Source organism: Hoplias malabaricus, chromosome 3, assembly GCF_029633855.1.
Source record: "Hoplias malabaricus isolate fHopMal1 chromosome 3, fHopMal1.hap1, whole genome shotgun sequence".
Classification (NCBI taxonomy): Eukaryota; Metazoa; Chordata; class Actinopteri; order Characiformes; family Erythrinidae; genus Hoplias; species Hoplias malabaricus.
This window is the reverse complement of record NC_089802.1, coordinates 66,088,648-66,108,042: the sequence shown is the minus strand read 5'-3', so window position 1 is coordinate 66,108,042 and position 19,395 is coordinate 66,088,648. Positions and strand designations below refer to the sequence as shown.

Genomic DNA, 19,395 nt, shown 5'->3' with positions numbered 1-19,395 from the left:
TTGTCAGTCATTTAATTTATCATCATATAAACTTTAGACTTACTTTAGACAGGTCCTCTGTGGGTCTTTTCCATAGAATAACATGATGAAATGGGGCTAACAAAGTGTGTAAAGCAAAAGATGGTCTACCTTCTTTAATTATAGCATTATAGTTATAATATAACTATAGTATTATGCAATTATAGTAAATGAAGCTGATAAAATGAACAATGAATTTAGAAGCAAGGCCATTTTAATATTTTGACTGTTCAGTGTACATTTTAATTATACTTTTATTATTGTTTATTATTATTATTATTATTGAATATCTCACATCAAACTTTTAGGACCTTTTAAAAGAAGTCAAGGTGTCCTACCAAACATTGTCTTCTTTAAAGGTCCCCTTATTTTCACTAATTGTGTTTCATTTTTGGTATCTCCATACATTATAAGCCTTTTTGTGATCTATGAAGAGGGCAACCTTTTGTATTTTTTCTCTTTGTGATAGGAAAAGCAGTTCAAGAAAGTGTGTTTGCATGTGTAAAGGAGCTGTCTTTGTGAGGCAACCTGTATTGCGTTTCTTCAAGTGACAGGGATTTAATGGTGTGTTTAATCATCTTGGATGAGAAGAATAGAATGCTTATCTCTTTGAGGGAGGGCTGGGGTTTAGGGGGATTTATTTGATGCAGCGTCTTGTTTCCGTTATCTCTTAATGCTAATCAAAATGGGTGCACACACATTTGGCCTCCATTGTGTGCTTGAACTGTCTTCCCATGGTGAAATCAGACACTACTGTAGCATTACTGCAGGCACTCCGGGCACCCAAGGACATTGCTGCATTATCTGAGCTATAGTTTTAGAAGGCACTTTGTTTGGTGGTTGATAGTGAAAAACAGTGGAGTTTAATAGTCTAACAGTGTTTCTAATGCCACATTTTAAATATTTCCGAAATTAGATGGCATCTCACAAACATCAGAGGTGGTCTTAGGATCAAACTGAAACAAATTCTGGATTGTGTGCAGTGGGAAAACCACACTTTTTTGCACAGTTTAGACTTTCAGGCAATCACGAACATGACCAGGTGTTTTACTCAATGATTTTACTCCAAAAATGAGCAGAAAACATTTAAAGTTGAACTATTTAACTAGTAATTTATCTGTAAATTTATTACAATTACAGTACCACATTTTTCTGTGAAAACTTTGTCATCAATTAACAGTGAACATTGTTTGATAGAAATGTTTTTTCAGTGTTTTTGCATGTATAAAGATTCAGAGCTGTACACATGATGGAGAACAATATATTAGGGATACGACTTTTTCAGTTCCAAAACATATACTTTGCGTATCTGTCGATACCCAATACCGATCCGATACCATGTTGAATTAATAAACCAAATACCTCACCTTGTGGGAGAGACTTAAAGCATAAAGATTGATTAAATATTACTAACAAAAATATCAAACTTCTTAAAATAGATTAAAATAAATATAATGTATCAGCCAAAAGTGGAAATAAGTCACTTCACTTTGTCAAACACACAAACAGTAATCAATTTTTGTTTTAAATATTTCTGATAAATATCAGAAATATTTAGTGATATTTAAACAGAAATCCAAATGTAAAATCAAGCAACTGAACCTGAGAATAAACAGAATTTGGTCAAATAAAATCTGTAATCAAGCATTGTATGCATGCAAACAATAAATAATAATAACATATTTCATATATATAGCGCTTTTCAAAAAGTGCTTACAATAATAATACACAGTACAAAGAACATCAAAAGACATAACAATGCAAAGAGTACAAATACAACACACAGAAAAAATTATAATAATAAAATGATAGTGAATAGCATCCACTGTGCAGCACCGAGCTACAGGGTTTAAATGTGTCTCAAGATTGACTGTCATTGTAAGTAGTAGCAGTTTGACCACACTGGTAGATATTAACAGACCATCGGGTCGACACAGCTACAGAGTCTCTAGGTTCATAGCCACAGTCAGTGGATATAACCTAGTGGATGGTCAGAAAACCATCCCACAGCCGAGCACCGGTACCTGGAGGCGCTCCTCGGCCGAATCAGCATCAGCTAGCTCTGGTGTTAGCAAACCACTATCAGCAAAATGTGACAAACTCCCTCAGTCAACATCAGCCACAGCCAACAACACTGAGAGCAGAACATGAACAAAGACAGCCGGTTTCTCCAGTCTACAGTTCCACCCAAGAGATATGGCAAAGACAGGCAGGAAGTTGCAGAAGAGTAGGGATGGACATGGGCTCCTTTGGTTAGCATCAGAGATAGCAAACAGCTAACCCCTGGCCAGCAACGAAAAACCAGGTCCCCACATAGGCAGACAGACATAAATTAAACACAACAACTGAACAACAAACAAAACACGAGTGAAGCAAGGCAGAAGCAGCAGTCACCAGACAGGCGCCAGCATGTTCTGAACCAGTGCAATTTAGTGCAATTCAAAATATCAGTCTCATGGATTGGCCTATTTATACAATACCCTATCCAGCTCATTTTGTTAATATCGGGACTGATATTCGATCCTAATATCGGATGGGTGCATCCCTACAAAATATGATACTGCTCTCCAGTCTTGCATATAGATTGTGTCCGTTTTTGTTCTGTTTTACTGTAGTAAACTTAAATAAACCATTAAATAAACAGTTACAGTTTCCTTTGCGTTAGTTCTGCTCTGTCCCAATCCGCACACTACACAACAGTGGTGGACAAAGTACACAAATCATGTACTTGAGTTAAAGCACAGATACACAAGGTAAATATATTACTCATATATTACATTGGCCAAAGATTAAATACAAAAAATGATGTTATATCAACTATTACATACAGAGTGGGGGTTTGGTGAATTTTATATTGACACACAAGAAAATGGCCATATGATTTCGGATAAAGAAACTTGTTCTGAGTGAGTTTTAAATATGTTTCTCTCTATTATCCTCAAAACCAACCTGATTTTACAGATTTTTGGTTTGTTATAGTGCTGTGTTTAATTACACCTTGCACTGATTTTCTTTTTCTTCCAGTTGAAAATAGTCATTTCTTAGAGTCCATCTGCAATTAAAATCTAAATGTATATTTTTTCATTGTACAACAGAACAGTGCAATGAAATGTGACCTCTGAATCTAACACATACTTGTTAGTAAACACACACAGGTGATTGGGGGCAATAAACACACTCAAAGCAGTGGGCAGACACTTTTGGTGGCCGAGGAGTATTTGGGGTTTAGGTGCCTTGCCCAAGGGCACCTCAGCCATGAATTACTCACCCAGGACCCAATATTCTTGATGGCCTATGAGTCAGGGTTGACTGACCCTAGATGAGCAAATTTGAGTGTTAAAATGTGATTTTAAAAATTAGATTAGGACTGATTCATGTTTGCTGTCTCTCTCTAGCTGTGGTACTGTACTGGTTCTAATCAAATAGAGTGAAGGAGTTGATTTTGTTGAGTCGAGAGTCAGACTTGACTCCAGAAATCCAGATTCATTTGTCACTAAATTATAGTCAATAAAATAACTAGGTACAGTTCACTACTGTTAAATATGTGTCATTTAAATTTCCGGCGAAGGAGTATAAAAAGTTTAAGAAAGGATGCTGTCATTTATGCGTCTGAAAAAGTCATTCAGTAAATCCAGGTCCAATGTCTGTGCACTTTAAAATCACAATCTCCAGGCTGCTGTTCTCGCAGAACATGTTTTATTTTTATTTTATTTTATTTTGTTGTTTTTTTGTGACTGATGAGCATGAACTAAAAAAAAATTGGCTCAGATTTTTCCCCCTCTGACAGTATGGAGCAGCGTAAAGGCAGTGCTGAAGCTCTTATTTCTGTATCTTTTGTATATCTGTATCTGTATTTTTCTGTATTATTACTGAATTCTCATATCAGTGCATCCCTAATATATATAAATATAAATATATTTCTCTCACATGCATTTTTGATAACTGCTCTGTATGTATACTTTCAGTTAAAAAGGTACAGTAGAGGCAGATTAAAAGGTACATTTACAATGCATCTACCTTACAATAAAGGTACAACAGTGGTTTTAAAGTCCAGTTTTATTCCCAAAAGTTACATTAGATTCAGTTCTCCAGAAGGAGAGTTGAACATTTGAAAACTTTAATTACAGAACTGTGTAAAAATCTTGGAGAGGAAACAGGGCGTATAAAACCAACACAATATAAAATCTACATTTATTATAATAGTATGAAGTACAATTACATTCCCTAAATACAGAATATGTACCCATATTTTTCTGACAGTGTATGATATAAATATGTATTTAAAAAGAACATCTGCAATTATGGGCAATCGCATTTCTCTCTGGTTGTTTACATTCCAAAGCTAAGTGCCTTTTAATGTGGAATGGTGTGTTTAACAGGGGTAAAAAAAATATGACTGTTTGTATGTGCCCGAAGTTTAAGTTGTCTGTAGGTTTTTATTCACTGTTCAAATCCCAGTGATAAGATGGCTACCGTTTATTGATTTAAATTAAGGGTTCAATTTCCATAATGTTGTTTTTTTATTTTTTTTTATTTTTTATTTTTTATTTTTTTTCCCCCCTCAATGGTAAATGGTCCAGAATGGACCCAAAAATGGGTCGTCTGGTGGTGGTGGTGTCTTCTTTTTTTTTTTTTTTTTTTTTTTTTTTTTGTGGGGGTATTGTTTATTACAACTACAGCTTTTAAGAATGGGATAGCAAGAGAAGTTTATGTTACATATTAGCCCAATTGAAACAAAACAGTAAGCACACAGCCCACACACAGCTCAAAGAATGTTAGAGAGGGACTTTATAGTTGGAGGTGTATTTAATGTCTCAGTGTAATCTGATAAGTTTAATGGATCAGACTCATGGGTCCTTTTGAGGAGACTTTACATAACATTAACCCTCAGAGAAAGGCTGCTTTGCTCACTATAAAGGCACCTGTCTTTAGTCTTGAGATAATACATTGTCTATCCTTTTCTATTAGAGTTCTACCTAGCAAGTCAACAGGGTATTAGACTGACTTGCAGTGGAAGATGAGAAAAAAGGGAAAATCATAGTGGAAATTGTCTTCCATTTCACTAAAACCCTCAATTTACAAGGCCATCGTTAAACCAGGTTTTTCAGGTGCCATCATTAAACCAAGCTAGTTGTGTACAATAAGTCTCCATCTGAAGGACAAAACATTCACAGACAACAAGTGAAGTGATTTTGATGGGATAATTGTTTTCCATTTGGATGTTTTTACCACTTTGAAAACATTGTCTCTCATTTACCCATTTATGTGAAACCATGTTCATTCAAGTGCTCCTCATCCAAGTCCTGATTTTGCAATCTGAATTTGAATGCTGCTCTACCTACTTATTAATATTCAGATCAAAACATTGTAAAGGAAATAATGATGATGAGGAGGATAATTAGAAGGTAAAAGGAAAAGTAGATCTTTTTGTACAATGTCTGGTATTCGCCAGTAATCTATAGAAGCTCTTTTCAAAATTGTGGCTACTCTAAAAACACATTATATAGTAGTTTCACCACTTTCATCTCTTTGTTCAGAAATAACCTCTCTCATGAGAGCTTTAAAAGAGTAAGTAAGAAACAAACTCTTGGAAAAATAAACAAGAACAACCAAAATGTCTGACTTTAAATGATGCGCTATAAAGGTTTGAATTGATTCAAATAGGTGGGCTGTTTAGAGTTATTCTTGTGTGGTCTGCTGTGGAGAAATGCTAGGCTGTCTTTGGAGGAAGCTTTGAGTCACGTTAGAAGCTTCAGTCATGTCAGCTGTTGTAGTAGCAGACTGGCTGGAGCTACTTTGGCCTTTGTTTTCTCTCTTTCTCTTTGAAATCAACTCCAAAAACACCTACAGTAACATAAACATGAACAGGTGGGCACACCATGGAAAATAAACTCGAGTGACATGAAACATCCAACAGTGGTATTTTTCCAAATGAAATATTGTCTTCATTAAAATCAGTATCTCAAATTCCTCAAAGTACTATCCTTTTTTGAATTGTTTTGTCAGTAATGCACTGAGTAATGTACTGTGGTATAATATGCATTCACAACAAGTCAAATGTAGTGGACATATAGTATATTTCTGAAATTTAACAGTCATCCAGATCATGAATCATCTTTGTTCATATTAAGAAGTTCCATGTCTTTTTTTATCTCTGAGGAGGAAAAAAAACGACTGTTGTTTGTGTTTGTATGTGGCTGGGGTTTTAATTGTCTTTAGTTTTTATTCACTTTTTGAATTACCACAGAATCTCTTTTGTAATTCAATTTTTTTTTTAGGTTTGTAGCATTTTCCATAGTGCAGTTAGCTGTCTCTCGTATTTGGAGAAATTTCTGCTTTAAGAAATCCAAAAGAGCAAAAATAAGTCAATATTACCCACCTGTGGAGCAACATCCTTATCTCGGTTTGTGCTTTTCATCGTTTGGATTTCTCTCCGATTATCTTATAACGTCAGATGTATTTTCTGTGCCGTCAGCAGAGAGATATTTAGCATACCAGACAGAAAGAGTTAATATTTGATTTATTTATTTATTATTATTATTATTTTAAACCCATATAATGACACGGGAGCTGATAATTGTGTTAAGGCTTAGTAAAGATTTTTGCCATCATCTTGCTCATTACCTGATTTGAAATAATTAGGTTCCGGAACCTATTTTTATTGGTGGAAATGCTCTGAACTTTTTAAAATTATTTTCGCGAACCAAAATTAAGTTTCCTCACAAGAGCCTGTTCCACATTGGTGGACAGGCACTGTGAGAGATGAATTCTAGTTGTTAGAGTTTCTTGAGAGAGCTTTAAATAATGGCATGTTTTAATAATGAATGAATGTATGAATGTTGCCATGCATTTACAGGCATGAAAATGTAAACCAACAAATAATTAAGTTGCTATGAAATCTTGCTATTCCCAATCCACTCTACAATCTACTTTGCACCTCACTCTGTTTACAACTCGCCGGCATGCACCCCCTAACCTTGGCCAGTTTACCTTATTGCGCAGGTGCAGTTCAAGGTAAAACAATCATTCACGAACAAATGGCAAGTAACATTGGTTTTATTGTTAACTTTTGTTCTCTTTTATTGTGAATAGCATTTTAAAAGCACAGTAATGTTTGGCCCTATATTGAAAATTAATGCAATAATAGCAAAATGGAAAGCTCCAAGTTCACTTAACCTGACTTAAAATAGTGTAATACAATCAAGACGGCTATCATTGTAAAGGAGATGGAACGTGCAGCTCCTTTCGCTCTCACTGGGTGTAGATAATCTGCTGCCTTTATGACAATTACATGATTATGATGTTGTGACATTATTCAGTAACTGAATTGCTCAATTAAATTTTTGAAATTGCTTTAAAATATACTGTTTAAAAGAAAATCTAAAATTTTAAATGTAAAAGTAAAATTGAGACTGAAATTTTAGTAGAAGGCTAGTTGCATAATTTAGCGCACTGTACATATCTTTGTGAGTATTAACTGTGGTGCATCATCGTCTGGTGACTCGGACAGAAGGCGCGGGTCATCTCCGCCCTTCCTCACACACTTACTGTGAGGATTGTCAATGCTTATGAATGACCAAGTGTGTATGTGGGGTGGACACAGATGCAGGCTGAGATAAACTCCTGCCACACTGCCACACTTACTCAGAGCTGCCATTGTACATGAGTGATAATCTCTCTCATAACTCCTTCACAAAGCAGAAAAACCAAGCCTTCGTCAGGCACAGAGATCAGAGGGCAGCACCATTACACAAAAATGTGTTGAGGCAGGAATTCTTTTCAAATGAGAGGAAGGGATGTTGGTGGACAAGCATTGAGGAGAATAAATTTTTGAATGGAGTGAGAGGGGGTTATCTTGCTGTGTGGGTGTGGATTTCTTCAAACTGCTGCAGTGCTAGTAACATTATAGGATGGTTCAGAGTGATTGTTATTTTTATGCCTGAAGGCTCACATGCTCTTGCTCAATGCTGATATACTGGTTTCTTATTTTCTTCATTCTTTTGGCCATAAGCTGGTATTGAATATCTTACTCTGGAAAACATCATAGACAACTGTCTGCTGCTTCTGTACCCCACACAGTGTCTAGAATGTAAAATAAACTGTATAGAGAAGCTGCAGAAGGCACAAAACCACTTAAAGCCCACAGAGTACACTGCAATAGTAATATTGAATTCTTAATTACTGGATGATATCCATCATAATTTATAAAAAGCTTTCAATGCTGTTTAAGTGTAGCATTATTCTTGAGCGATTGTCATTGTTAGAATTAATCGCTTACTCTATTTGTTATTAATATATTCTTTGACTATCCTCACAGTTACATTAATTAAATTTTTTTATTTTTTTTTAACATTTATGTATATTTCAGTCTATCATATGGTGACAGAATCAGCACAATTTAATCTATCTAGAATAATGTAACTACTTGAAACTCCAGATACTGTATATAATAACCTCTATTTACAACCCCAATTCCATTGAAGTTGTGTAAAGCTTAAATAAGAACAGAATACAATGATTTGCAAATTCTTTTCAACCTAAATTCAGTTGAATACACTACAAAGACAAGATATTTAATGTTCAAACAGATACACGTTATTGATATGCAAATATTCACTAATTTTGAATCTGAGGCCTTCAACACGTACCAAAAGTATCTAGAAAGGGGTAATGCTCAATAAACACCTGTTTGGAACATGCCACAGGTGAACAAGTTAATTGGAAAGAGGTGAGTGTCATGATTGTGTATAAAGGGAGCATCCCCGAAGGGCTCAGTCATTCACAAGCAAGGATGGGGCGAGGTTCACCACTTTGTGAACAACTGCGTGAGCAAATCGTCCAACAGTTTAATACCAATGTTTCTCAACATACAATTGCAAGGATTTTAGGGATTTCATCATCTACAGACTACAATATCATCAAAAGTTTCAGAGAATCTGGAGAAATCTCTGCAAGTAAGCGTTAAGGTCAAAAACCAGCAATTGAATGTCTGTGACCTTCGATCCCTCAGGCAGCACTGCATTAAAAACTAACATTAATCTACAACGGATATTAACACAGAAACACTTCAGAAAACTATTGTCAGTGAACACAGTTTATCGCTCCATCTACAAGTGCAAGTTTAAAGAAGAAAAGGACTGTCCAGATTGTTATCAGCACAAAGTTCAAAAGCCAGCATCTCTGATGGTATGGTGGTGTGGTAGTGCACATGGCATGGATAGCTTGCACATCTGTGAAGGTACTATTAATGTTGAAAGGTACATACAGGTTTTTGGAGCAACATATGCTGCCATCCAAGCAACGTCTTTTGCAGGGATGTTTTTTCTTATTTCAGCAAGACTATGCCAAGCCACATTCTGCATGTGTTACAAGAGCGTGGCTTCATAGTAAAAGAGTGCGGGTACTAGACTGTCTCCCATTGAAAATGTGTGATGCATTATGAAGCTTAAAGTACAACAAAGGAGACCCCATACTGTTGAGAAACTGAAGTTGTACATCAAGCAAGAATGGGAAAGAATTCCACCTACAAAGCTTCAACAATTAGTGTCCTCAGTTCCTAAACTCTTATTGAGTGTTGTTCTAAAGAAAGGTGATGTAACACAGCGGTAAACATGCCCCTGTCCCAACTCTTTTGGAATGTGTTGCAGGCGTGTTTAGTTTGAACACTAAATATCTTGTCTTTGTAGTGTATTCAGTTGAATATATGTTGAAAAGTATTGGCAAATCATTGTATTCTGTTTTTATTTGTGCATTACTGTGTAAAGCAGTCTTCAACAATCCTAAAATGTCATCACAGGACATACAACTATCTCCTGCCACAGTTGTTGTCAAGGTACTTGCATCCATCAGGAAAAGATGGCACAAGTTTGATTTTCATAAGTGGTGTGCAAAGAGGAAACCCTTGCTGTTAAAAAAAAAAAAATAAAAATCAGGGAATGACTAAAGTTTGTGAGAGAACACCTAGACAAAGAACAGGACTTCTGGAACAAAGTACTTTGGACAGATGAATCCAAAGCTGAATTATTTGGGCGCAGTAACAGAAAACTGGGGCTGGCACAAACCAACACAACATTTGAGCACAAGAATTCTTCACTGTATCAGAGGTTGCTTGCGGAAAATGTGAGATTATTTGTCTGAAGTAAAACAGAAGTGGACGTAGACTATGACACAAAACGTGACCATGACCCAAACGTTCCAGTAAATCAGCCAAGGAATGGCTCAAAAGTAAGAAATTGAGAGTTCTGGAATGGCCAAATCAGAGCCAGGATAGTAATCCTACTGAGATGCTGTTGGGTGACCTGCGAAACTCCTCAAACATCACACAGCTGAAAGAATTCTGCATGAAGCAGTGGGAAAAACGTACTTTCTCCCGGGTGATGTCGGACACTGGTAGATGGTTACAGGAAACATCTAATTAAGGTTATTTCAGCCAAAGGGCGAAATACCAGCTATTGGGGCATATGGTCCTAACATTTTCCTCACAAGAAATGTAGGTTTTTTGTTCATTACATTTTACAACTTAAGTTTACAAGTAATTTCTTCAGTTTTATTTGTTTATACATGGCTGTGTATTAATATATAAATAATATATGTACAGTATCTATTATGTATAACATTATAGTTCCTCTTAAGTTTTGTTTGTGGCAGCTCAGGTGCAGGTATCCGAGTAACTCATCTTAAATGTGGAATGCACATAAACCCCCTTCTGATTACTTTAATGGCCTTTGGGATATTGATACAGGGGCTCCTTTGCTCTGTGCCTTTGTTTGCCCTTCTTGTTTTTCATCAGCTGTTTTAAAGGCCCCTCTCCTCTCCCCTTCCCTCCACACTGTGCTACCTCAGGTATTGTTTTCATCCACTTTAGCATCACATTTTCCATTCACAAAACCCATCACCGGTGTGCCTGACCCTCTCCTTCCACTGTCTCTCCCTCTCTTTAGACACCTACAGGTCTTAGATTACCCTAGAAAGAAAGTAGTTGTTGGCATTTGTTTGATTTCTGTGTGATTGCCTTTGAGGCTTATTTGGTTGTTTCTTCAGATGTGATCTTTTACCTGCATTCTTTATGTTTTGTTAAAATTAAAAGTAAAATATAATAGGGTTTTATTTTGTATTCTGTTTCGTAATTTTCAGTGTATATACTGTGTATAAAGAATTTTCATATACTCTGTGTGTGTGTATACAAAGATCAACCGTAGCATTATGACCATTTTTTTTCACACTGTTCTTCAATGGTCAGGACCACCACAGAGCAAATATGATTTGGCTGGTGGATCATTGATACTGACGTGTTGGTGTGTGGATCAATGACGTGGGGATGTGTTGGTGTGTATTGCACTGGTACATTTAGATCAAACACAGCAATGTCCACTCTTTTAGGTATACCTATATTGTTGGTTCACTTTGTAGATGTAAAGTCACATACAAAATCCACTAGTCCATAATCGGTGGTCTATGGACGCTGCCTACAGAATGCCTTTGGCGGGAACATTTTGGTTGATAAACTACTAAGTTCATCAGTGATATTTCTGTCTTACTAACACAACACCACACCATCTGTCACTGCAGCACTGAGAATGATCCACTAGCCAAAAAATGTCTCCTGTGTTCCTGATTCTTGGAACTTTGGTGCTCTCGAGGGAACTAGCACACATTTCCACAAGTTTAGATGGGAACCAAGGATACGTTATCAGCGAGGGGCATTGTGGGGTCATTCTATTCCAGCGTTTGCTGAATTCGGTACCAGCAAAAGTGCCGTAGATCAACGGACACAGTCAGGACTGGTCATTGTATATTCTTTAGTCACAGTGGATTCAGATGACAGTCAGAAATGTGTAATTGTTCCTGAATTGAGAGCTGTCCTGAGGAGTTTGTGAACAACAGGGGAAAAAGTAGCCAACCCACCTTGTGTCTCGCTAAGCCCAGACCCAGAAAAGCACAAAAGGATATACAGATAACGAATAAATGAAGAAAGTTCAAGAAAGAACTGGTCAGAATCTTTTGCACAAGCCTGGCCATTTCCATGTTAGTTTGGTTTGTCCTACTTGTGGCTATGCCCTCATTTCTTCACCTCATTATAACCAGAGAAACCACAGGTGCGGCTCCCCGTTGTATACCCCCCACCCCCACCCCCCTCAAACCAGTCCTGGGATTTAGAAAAGATAAGATAATCTTCTATTTCTCCCACAGTGGGGAAATTCAGTGTTACAGCAGCAAAGGGACAGCAAAGTATTTAGTAATAAAAAGTAACAAAAGGTAAATTTGGGTAACAAAAGAAAAACTTAGTTATTACTATAAACATTAATACTAGAATATAAAAAAAATTAGAAAGTATAAGAAATATCAAAAACTCAATAGGAATATATACAAATAAATGTACATGACTCTTGTACATGGAATATTGCACATAAAATATTGTACAATGTATAGTATAAATAACACACAGCAAAGTGTAGTGTAGTCCATGGGCTGATTTCCTGAACATGAACCATAGTCCTGGACTATATTTTTTTATATATATATATATATATATATATATATATATATATATATATATATATATATATATATATATATATATTTCTCATTACAGGAACAAATACATTAAGTTACAGTTTGTTATTGAACCACTGTCAGAAATGCTCAATGGATTTTTCTGAGCATTTCTAGGTCTCTCCCCTTTATACTGGAAATCAAAGGCAGTTTGGGGCGATATGTTTACACAGCTGATTGTGTGTGGGTGCGTGTGCCTGTCAGTAGCTGTTCAGTGTCTCTGTCATCTAAACCCGTTATGTGGGATAATGTCCACAGCCAGAGCAAGCATGAAGGTGGGGCACTTTATAAACTCCCCAACCACAGTGTACTTTCCTTAGAACATTGAAACTTACTAGGAAGTCACGTATTTTAATTTTTTTGTGCCTTTGTGTACATGCACAAGTTCACAAATGTGTCCTGTTTTGTCTGCCCAGTGCAATGTAGTTAAAAGTTTTGTACACATTCCACCGTTTGTTATAGAAGTAGGTGGTCGGTTATTTTTCCCCTTTCCTTCTTCCCATTTTTCCCACTCTAGTAGTAATTCCAAAGGTGGCATATGAATACCTGTGAACTGGAATTTAATTATGGGACAATGTTAAATTTATCATACATACATGAACCCCTTAAACACCCATAAATCACACCCGTTATACACAATGCATTGGTGATGCAAATGATGATCATGTGATCAGGTGATGCCTCTTTTAACATTTCATTGTCTCTTCACCTCTGTCTCTCCCTCTCAGCGAGGAACGGATGGGTTTTGGAAGTCTGTTGCTCGTTTTGTGCCAAGGGAGCCAGAAGACATGCGGATCCTGAACCCTTTCTTCATCCAGGAAGCAGCATTCAGATTCATTGGCCTACCACACAACAATGGCCTCATGGGAAGAGGGGTAAGAGAATGCATACAGATGTGTAACAGTTGAAGCAGCAGTGAAACTATAATAGTACTCTCTACTACTACTAATAATGTTGTGTTTTGTTTTTTTTTTTTGTTGTTTTTTTTTTTGGTGGGGGGGGGGGGTTGTGTGTGTGTGTGTTTGTTTCTCCCCGTCTCCTGGAAACCAATTGGAGTCAGAATCTCGGTCAGATGCTGACTGTCATACAGCTGTGGCAGAACAAGTCACTGGTCTCACTAGTATCACCACCAAGGACTCTTTGTCCTCATCTGCCAAAAAAAAAAAAAAACTCCATGCTCAGACTCACACCAGAGCTGTGTACACACATGCACAGTAACAGTGGCAATAGTACAGTTGTCTATTTTGCTTCCATGTCCTGTCCTTTTGATACTACTGCAATTCAAATTTCTTCCCCTCTACAGTGTTTTTTTTTCCTCCCCCTTTCCTCCTTCCTCTATTATGATGCAATGAAATAAATGAATTTGTACTTCTGTACTTACTCTACCTTTATGAACACATGGTTTGTAATAACACCAGAGTGCTTACTTGTGTATAGAAGTTCTGTGAGCATTTTTTCTTAATCAAATTTGTAGAATTAACAACAGGAGAATCATGTGTCAAAACACCTTGGACAACATTATTTTTTTCAATCTCATGCTCATCACTTAATTTGATACATCAAATAATTACAATTTTGATTTACTGTAAATTTGCAGTAAATTGCCATTTTGCTTTATATTAAGTTACTGTGAATTATGTAATTAATTAGTAGGTTACTTTATGAATTATATGACCTCTTTATATAAATTCCCTATTGAAATATCAGTCTCACATTTTTAAAGAAATTTCTGTTTTTTGCCCAAATATAACCTCATAACATGTAAATATTTTGTAACATGTAATGTATTTTATTTTGAAAAATAAGTTTGTGTACACAAAAATGTGCCCCATATTTATACATTATAAAATATAAAATATTTATAAACCACTGTAGGGAAGACGAGCTGGTTTGATTTCTCTCCCCCGTTCAATTGAGGATATGTAACACGTTTTTGTGTGTGTTTCCAGAACATCCCAACGCTGGGGACAGTGGCAATTACGATGGCTCTGCATAACTGTGATGAGGTAGCAGTGGCTGGTTTTGGCTATGACATGAGTTCCCCTCACGCTCCTCTGCATTATTATGAAAAGCTCAGGATGTCTGCCATCAAAGAGGTAACAAACAGTATTTCCTATGCGTGATTGGATTAGCTCCTTAACCCTATGGGGGGTTGATGACGCTCCCGCTGGCGGGATAAGTCAGAACTTGCTCCAAAACACTTGCGTAACTCATGGATGCTCTCTGCTGCTTTCAAGCAGTCACCTGTAGTTTATATGTATGGCTTTGTTGCTCCAACGCAATCTGTATAGTTGCTAAATAACTAAAATATCAACATTTACAAAGAAACTATTTAGTTGGTCTCACTGAATGGGGGGTGGGGGCCAATAGGCCATTATCTTTGACAGTGAGGAGGGCATTTCTCACGTGTTTTACATAGTTTTGCATCTGAGAAAAACGTCACATCATATTTGTAGCAATATAGAAGAACAGCTAAAATATCAGAATGCTGTAAACACCAGTGTGTAGCCAACACCCATGTCTACACAGTTCAGAGCTAAAAAGAAAATTTCATAAATGTTCAGAACGTGTTCACTATACATCTGCACCTTTAAAAATAGGTTTTTGGGAAGTCTGTGTTTAGAGTTAATTTAAACAAAAACAGATGAATGACATACATACTTCTCCCACATGTTTTGCTGGGTTTGTGCCGATTATTAGCATGTGTAGTTTTTTGGTGGGTGAAATTTGTGAATATATTAAGGCATGTTAGATCACCTCAAAAATGGCTGAAAGGCCTCAGACACCAGGGGTTTAATAAATATTTCCCTAACTGATATAATGTTAAAGAACAGCAAATACAGAAATCTTTACCGGAAAATGTGAGTTCATCATTCTCTCAGCTTTGTTAGATCACTCTGTGTTTTCGCACAGTGAAGAACTATTTCCCATAAAAACTGACCAAAGTATGTTCCTGAACATCATTATTTTATTTACCTAGAACAGTGAAAGGGGCTGAATTGAAATGTTCAATCCATCCTCATGAATCACTTCAAGTGAATCAGCTTGCCTCAGTTTGTCATCTGTTCCTTGAGTGTGTAGAGTGTGTTTGGTTTAGGGAATCCCAGGCTTATGAGTCACATCCACAAACACACATTACAAAGACAACCATGTGACTGAAGCAACCACTGGTTATCGCAGCCAGCTAGAATGTCAGGAGTGATGAACCAGGACATGGCTGTTAGCATTCCATGCTGAGTGGGTGTGTGCATTTAAAGAATTTACTCAGCCAGAGACACCCTCTGTATTTAGTTAGGGAAGTTTATGCAGCGCCAGTAGAGTTTATGCAAATAGAACAGCAAAGTAATTATTGTTTAGTTGCAATAGATGCCTTCATGTGTGTAGAGAAATCAATTTAAAATTGGTGACCTGTCCTGAGTGTAAATGTCAGGTAGAAAAAGTCTCTGACAGGTCATTGGATATACTGCATAAATACACACAATAAAACAGGCGGTGTAGATGTTGCGTAAATACACAAATCATAAGTCAGTCAGGGCACATGGCAGCTTGAAAGTGTGTTGTTTCTTGCACAGACATGCAAACCTCTATCCAACCATCCATCTTTTTCTGTCCCCTTCTCTCTCTCACTCTCTCTATACATTAAATCTCACCAATGTAAAATATACTATAAGAGCAAATGTTTGAAGGCACCCCTGATGATTTCTGAATTTAGCTACTTTAAGGCAGCGTCCATTGTGGATACAGATATTCAGTTGTGCATGCACAGCTTGTATAATTTCTATTAAAAAACATGAAACAAAACAGGATACTCTGGAGAAGCTGTATACAAGTTTAAAGTCATGATACCCAATGCTATGACTTGGACAGAGAGGTGTAAACCCCACCAGCAGTTGGCTGTATTGCCAGGACTTAGAGTGTAGCAAATAAGGCTATATTTAAGTTACAAGCCTCATTCATCAATTCATTTTTCTTTCTGTTCAGATTGCATCTGGCTGTCTGGATGGTTCATATTCATAAATGTAAGCGGTCTGTATGTGAACATTTCTAATATGAACAAACCTGTTTCTGAAATGGCACACATGCATATTGATACATTTATAAACATCAACTCCACTAACAAAGAAAACGATTAGTGTATTAACTATTGCATTAAAACTGGAAACACAGACATGTTAGTATTTGTGTATCATATTTTGCTTAGGAGGACAGCAAACAGCTAATTTACAATTAGCATGAGAAGAAGAGAATGGCTTTTACTGCTATGCCATTACATCTGCCTAAACTACGTGTTTCGTTTCCCACTGCGAGCACTCCCCTGATACAGAAAATCTGCCACTGTGAGTTTCATATATGAAATACTATTCCAGGACATCTCTAGACCCAATACTTCAGAGTTTCTCTAGTTTTTCCAGAGTTCAACTAGTGCCCTGTGTGGGTGTAGCACTTTTAGTTTATAAACACTAAAAGTGAGCTCACTTCCGGTGAGTGAAAGCTCAAAAAGCAAAAAGGCAATGAAATCAAAATGAAATCGGATCTGGCTGTTGACATTCTGGTCACATGTCTATGAATCAGATTGGATATGTATCTAGGACCACGTATACAAGTGACTCAAATCTGATTTTACATGTCCACACAGCCATGGAAATATCAGATTTGAGTCGCTTAAGCCTTGAAATATGAGCTTAGCCTAAGGCTGGTTGTACGTGTTAAAAGTTTCATGCAACTAATTATAGGTTGTGAGCATTAAGTTATTATAGGACATTAGAGTACAGTTATTACCATTGGCATTTCCGTTCATTTTTGTGAGTGAACTCATTTGTACAAATGTCCCTTAGTCATAACCTAAGAAGTGTGTTAAAGCATTTTCTTATAAATGTATAGAAGGATATAAGCCTGAAAGAGTCAATTTACCAGTAATCAATCTCCCTCTCTTTCTCTCTCTCTCTCTCTCTCTCTCTCACTCCCCATTTCAGTGACACCAGTGCCTCTTGCCCCAACCTCCACACATGTATTATTGAGAGACTGTTATTGTTCTGCAGCTATCAGTCAACTGGTTTCTGTCTAACACATGCAAACATATACACATATTATGATAGTCCAAATCCTGACATATGCTAATTAACATTCAACTACTGTATTTAGTGTCTCACTAGGTTTAAGTAAAATGTACTTAAAGGGTATAAAAGTTGGGACACTGCGAATTGTCAGTGGAAACAATGCAATGATGTGCAAATCATTTAAAATATATTTAATAAAAATATATGCCCATTTTTGAATTTGATTTCGGCAATATGTTCCATAAATAAGTTGTGACAGAGAAACAAAAGACAAGTACAATTTGTGTAATGCTTCAAAAAACAAATGAGGTCAATTGGCAAAAGTTAGTGACACGATGTTGCTACATCCACATATACAAGATAAATCTCACAAATGCAAAGAAGTAACCATATATAAACAAGATTCAGAGATGCTGCTGCCACCTTTGAGCCCAGGCTCATTTAAAATGGACTGAGGCGAAGTGGAAAAGTTTACTGTGGTCCGACAAATCAAAATTTCATATTTTCTTTGGAAATCCACTGTGCCGCATCCTCTGGGCTAAAGAGGAGAGGAAAGTCCGGCTTGTTATAAGAGCACAGTTCAAAAGCCAATATCCATAATGGTATGTATTGCATTAGTGGAAATGGCCTGGGTGACTTACACATTTGTGAAGGCACAGGTAATGCTGAACGATGTATACAGGTTTTGGTGCAACATGCTGCCATCCCAACATCTTTTTCTGGAAAGACCTTGCTTATTTCAGTAAGACAATTCCTTTCTACATTCTGCATGACTTACAACAGCATGAATCCTTAGGCAGAGGGTCTGGGTGCAAAACTATTCCAGACATGTCACCAACTGAAATAAAATTGGTGCATTATGAAACAAGAAACACCGTAGTGTAGACACCAAGATTTTGAGCAGCTAAAATCCTTTAACAAGCAAGCTTGGGAAATTATCTTGGTAGATTTAGTCAATTTATCTTTTAGAAATAGTGTGTCTAACAGTTGCAGTAACTAGGTTTGTATTGGATTTTTTATTGGATAGTTACATATCATTGTGGTTTTCAGAATGCAGATTAAAATCTTAAAATCTGCGTGTAACTGTGACATTTTAGAGTTCCTATTGTACACTGAAAATGGTCTCTCATTCTTCGGTGCTTATTCACCATTAGCTGACAGCTAACAGTCTAACAAGAATATTGTCTATTCAATTAATCAATATTTTGAAAACATTTTTAAACATCAGCAGCTAATATTTCTGGTGAGTGGGGGCATTTGAGGTTAATTATAATAAACTGGATGGCTAGGTTTTGCAGTGTTTTTATTAATTTATTTTATTCTAACAACAAAACAAGTGTAAGGAAAACCTGCTGGGTAAATCACTGTTGGGTAAGTCAGTGTATTTTAGAACATAATTTAGCACATGTGCACTCAATAAATAACTCAATAAATAAGTTTGAACATTTTTAAAATTAACCATGTGGTGACTGTACATAAGTCTAACTATGAGTTGATTGTAAGCTTCAAACAGTGCATTTTACCCTGGAGAGGTTCTTCCCCATGGTACTCCACAGTTATTTAACCCTATATTTGTCCACAGGCAATATAAAGTTCTGCTGAAAATGCATAGCTAAATGCAACCAATCCCTTGTTGCCAAGTGTTTGAATTTATTCCATTTTTAAATTGAGTGCGCCTCCTCTAGCAACAAAATGCTATGTGTATGTACTGTATATATGATGCAAATACAAAAGGTCTGCAAGATGTGGAGATGCAAGAATGCGGCAG

At 36.6% G+C, this 19,395-nt stretch overlaps 1 protein-coding gene across 4 annotated transcripts in view; it reads left to right on the top strand.

Annotated features, from left to right (window-relative positions):
* Positions 1–19,395, top strand: part of st3gal3a (ST3 beta-galactoside alpha-2,3-sialyltransferase 3a) — a 68,453-nt gene that overhangs the window by 46,111 nt on the left and 2,947 nt on the right. For all 4 annotated transcript variants that reach the window (XM_066663912.1, XM_066663914.1, XM_066663911.1 and 1 more), the window contains 2 exons: positions 13,299–13,445; positions 14,520–14,666. In XM_066663912.1, coding sequence (XP_066520009.1) covers positions 13,299–13,445; positions 14,520–14,666 — 294 coding nt within the window. The remainder of the gene's footprint in view (positions 1–13,298; positions 13,446–14,519; positions 14,667–19,395) is intronic.